At 46.7% G+C, this 2,250-nt stretch overlaps 1 protein-coding gene across 1 annotated transcript; it reads right to left on the bottom strand.

The window, feature by feature from the left end:
• Window positions 1-653: 653 nt before the first annotated feature.
• LOC128830277 (olfactory receptor 52E4-like) lies at window positions 654-1,652 on the bottom strand. The gene has a single exon (XM_054016072.1). The coding sequence runs from the start codon at window positions 1,650-1,652 to the stop codon at window positions 654-656; it is 999 nt and encodes a 332-aa protein (XP_053872047.1).
• Between the last annotated feature and the right edge of the window lie 598 nt (window positions 1,653-2,250).

The raw sequence follows: 2,250 nt of genomic DNA, 5'->3' as shown, positions 1-2,250 counted from the left end.
CCCTATAGCATATCAACCTCTCCCCCTAGCTTAGTGTCATCCATGAACTTGCTGAGGGTGCAATCCATCCCATCACCCAGACCAGCAATGTTTGCATTAGAGTTGAGTGGGTATAATATTTAATTTTCTTTCTTATATACAGGAATTAGATACAGTGCTCCTGTCAGATAATTGCTAGGTTATATGCCAAAAAACTAGAGTTTTCAATAGTCTAAGTAGCCCCGGGAATCATGTGTTAAAGTAGCCACCCTAATCAAACTTTGAAATGGCTCGATTGCAGTTGGTGTTTAGGGGAAAGGAGATTAAAATGATCCAGCAACTAATAAGGGGAGGGGAAGAGAGGAGCAAGGGACAGAGGTGGGGGGGTTGCAGGGAAGAGATACAGCAGGTGCAGAGACTTGGCAGAAGCGTTAGTCTAAGGGTTGTGGTGCTGGGGGTCCAGCTTCCAGAAATTAAAAAGCTGGCAACCCACTGAATTGTACATAGACTGATTCCCCAGTTTATCATGCTGACACAGCAAAATGAGGTCAGGAAAGGATTTAATGTCTCTCTGACTGCCCAGAAACTGATTCAGGGAAGAGGGCCCAGCACCATATCACCAGCCAACTCTACACGGAGCTTTGCCTGACAGCCATATCACCAGGGAAAAACTTTTAGGTCCCTTTATGAGAAAAGAGCCGGAGCAGCCTGTCCCGGATCTGTTTGGTCCTCACACCATAGATGATGGGGTGTAACAAAGGGGGCACCAAAAGGTACACATTAGCCATGAGAATGAGGAAATGCAGGGGCACATTATGGCCAAACCGATGCGTAATGGAAGAGAAGAAATCTGGGATGTAAAAAACCAAGATGGCACAAAGATGGGAGCCGCAGGTCCCAAAAGTCTTGAGCCGAGCATCCTTTGTGGGGAGGCTGAAGATGGCCTTGAGGATCTGGATATATGACACTGTGATAAAAATGATATCCAGACCAATCACAGAGGATAGAATAAAGAGGCCGTAGTAACTACTGAGGCGGGTGTCGGCACAGGACAGCTTCACCACAGCTATGTGCTCACAGTAAGAGTGGGGGATGATGTTGGTTCTGCAATATGGCCACCGCCTCACTAGGAAGGGATAGGGCAATGCAAGTATGCCGCCACGCAGCACCACGGCCAGGCCAATCTTGGCCACAACAGAATTTGTCAGGATGGTGGAATGTCTCAGGGGATCGCAGATGGCCACATAGCGATCAAAAGCTAAGGCCACTAAGATCCCAGACTCCATCCCTGTAAAGCAGTGAATGAAGTACATCTGGGTGAGGCAGGCACTGAAATCGATCTCCCTGGAATTGAACCAGAATATTGCCAGCATTTTGGGCACGGTGGCCGTGGACAGGACCAAGTCAGAGATGGCCAGCATGCAGAGGAAATAGTACATGGGCCCATGGAGGCTCTGCTCCCTCTTCACAATGAACAGGATGGAAAAGTTCCCCAAGACAGCTATGGCGTACATGGTGCAGAAGGGGATGGAGATCCAGACATGGGCCATCTCCAGGCCAGGAATGCCCAGTAGGATGAAAGTGGAGGGGTTGGTGAAGTCGGTTGTGTTGGAATCTGACATGGAGTAGGGGAGAAGGTGTCCAACTCTGAGGCAGAACGGTGTCTCCTGCATGCACCGTAGGTTCCCCTAACTTCCTGTATGTGCCCAGGGTCCAGGGTGATGGCTGAAGTACAAATGCCTGGATGGAGAGACAATGTTAATATGAGACACTATATGCACTACTGGAGGCTGTTCTTGTGGGTGAAGTAGATTGGTTGCTCTTTATACACTGAGAAATGACATTCTCATTATTTAAATAAATGAATTATGAACAACTGAACATTGCTATGCTAAATCAATATATTATGATGCTCCATGCATCAATAATTCTTGCACGTCATAGTGGGGGAAACCTTAAGAGTCACCAACAGGAAACATGAGTGTGCATATTGGCTATCAATCATTGTTCCCTAATTCAATGAAAGCTAGGCTAGAGAATCCATGCTGTAGGGAGTTCCCCTTTCATCTGTTTGCTTAAAATATGAGAGTAGAAAAAAACCCAAACCTTTGCAAAGACATGTGCTAGGGGAAACATCCCAACTAGAAAACAACTCAGAGAAAAGACCTCAGCATCATTGACAGCAGCTCCAGAGAAACACCTTCTCATTCACAGCAGTGGCCAAAACAAAAACAATATTTGGATGCCTTAGGAATGGAATGGAGAAAAACC

Source organism: Malaclemys terrapin, chromosome 1, assembly GCF_027887155.1.
Source record: "Malaclemys terrapin pileata isolate rMalTer1 chromosome 1, rMalTer1.hap1, whole genome shotgun sequence".
NCBI classification, from domain to species: Eukaryota; Metazoa; Chordata; order Testudines; family Emydidae; genus Malaclemys; species Malaclemys terrapin.
The sequence above is the reverse complement of the archived record's forward strand: the minus strand, read 5'-3'. Positions and strand labels throughout refer to the sequence as shown.